The 1,550-nt window shown below is 40.0% G+C and overlaps 1 protein-coding gene across 5 annotated transcripts in view; it reads left to right on the forward strand.

Annotated features, from left to right (window-relative positions):
- The window catches only part of LOC107466349 (tropinone reductase-like 3), a 5,269-nt gene extending 3,725 nt beyond the window's left edge, over positions 1-1,544 (forward strand). For 2 of the 5 annotated variants that reach the window (XM_052260669.1, XM_052260671.1), the window contains exons 4-6: positions 933-1,064; positions 1,170-1,271; positions 1,352-1,544. In XM_052260669.1, coding sequence (XP_052116629.1) covers positions 933-1,064; positions 1,170-1,271; positions 1,352-1,519 — 402 coding nt within the window. In that variant the 3' untranslated portion in view covers positions 1,520-1,544. Of the gene's footprint in view, positions 1-409; positions 456-499; positions 572-712; positions 848-932; positions 1,065-1,169; positions 1,272-1,351 lie in introns of all 5 variants that reach the window. The other 3 variants (XM_052260681.1, XM_052260677.1, XM_052260678.1) reach the window with 3 other exon arrangements.
- The last annotated feature ends 6 nt before the right edge of the window (positions 1,545-1,550 follow it).

A 1,550-nucleotide genomic window follows, 5' to 3' on the forward strand; every position in this document is an offset into this window, starting at 1 on the left:
AATCCCCCCCCCCCCCCTTTTTTCTTTTTTTTCCTTCCTCCAAAACCAAAAAAGTTTGGCAAAAAGTAAAAAACTGAGTAGGTGAGGAAGACAAGCAGGTAGTGAAAATCCCTAAGTGACAACAATAATAATACTGAATGAATGATTATATTGGCGAGTATGTTGGTTGATCTTGTGAGAGATTATTATTGGATTGAATTTGAGATTGGAGAAATGGTAAAAAAGATTTAAGGGGAAGGTGGCCACTGTTACATATTCGACTCGGGGAAATGGGTTTGGGATAGCTGAGAGGTTTGGCATGGAAGTTGCTTCTCAAGTCATCTCTTCTCGCAAGCAGGTCCTTTTCCCCTTCTCTTCCTCTTTGCCTTCAATTAATTATATTCATTACTCAATTTCCTTGTTTCTGCAGCAAAATGTTGACGAGGCTGCAGAGAAACTTAGGGCTAAAGGAATTGAAGTTTTGGCCCTTGTTTGCCATGTCTCCAACGATCAACAGAGAAAGTTTTGGCCCTTGTCTGTTGTGGCTCCAACGGTCAACAGAGAAAGGATTTTATTCACAAAAAATGTACAGGTCACCCTTTTCTTCATTTCAATCTTTGTTTAACTGAACATCTACTTGCATATAAATAGTTCTATATTACTATTATCTTTTATTAGAACTTGTTTTATAAGCTATTTGAATGCTGATTGAATATGCGGCTGAGCCTTACAGAAGCATGGAAAGATAGATGTGATTGTGTCCAACGCAGCTGCAAATCCTTCTGTTGACTCCATATTGCAAACCGAAGACTCTGTCCTTGACAAGCTTTGGGAGATTAATGTCAAAGCCTCTATACTTCTTCTCAAGGTAACCATATCTTTCTGTCATGTCATCTCCATTTGGTGAGCTAAGTTTCTAATTAATGTGTTAACCACCTTTATGATTCTTGCAGGATGCAGCTCCTCACTTGCACAGGGGTTCCTCTGTTGTTATTGTTTCCTCTATTGCCGGTTTCAACCTGCCTGCTTCTAGTTCTATGTATATGTATGGAGTGACCAAAACAGCCCTTTTTGGACTTACCAAAGTAGGTACTTCACTTGCCCTGCAAAGTGTTCCTTCTGAAACTAACAAAACTGTATATATCTTCGTGTTTCTTTACTCTGATAATTATTTGTAATATGCTGCATAGGCTCTGGCTGCTGAGATGGTCCCAAACACTCGTGTTAACTGCATTGCTCCCTGTTTTGTGCCAACGAATTTTCCCTTGTTTATTACTAGTAATGAAGCTACTGTGAGTAATCTTTTGACTTAAATATGCTTTTCTTGTCTCAAATCTCCTTCCACACTGTATATCTTTGTGTGCTACTGCAGAGGCTACAGCTTGAAGAAAAGACATTACTTGGAAGGCTTGGTGCAACGGAGCACATGGCTGCCGGTGCAGCTTTTCTGGCATCAGATGATGATGCTTATATGACGGGAAACTCTAGCCACTGCTGGGGGAATGCCATCGAGGCTGTAGCTTACGTTTTCTTCTTATAGTATGTTTCTGCTGTTGGATATAGTTCTGTAC

The sequence above is a fragment of the Arachis duranensis genome, chromosome 1 (assembly GCF_000817695.3).
Source record: "Arachis duranensis cultivar V14167 chromosome 1, aradu.V14167.gnm2.J7QH, whole genome shotgun sequence".
NCBI lineage: Eukaryota > Viridiplantae > Streptophyta > Magnoliopsida > Fabales > Fabaceae > Arachis > Arachis duranensis.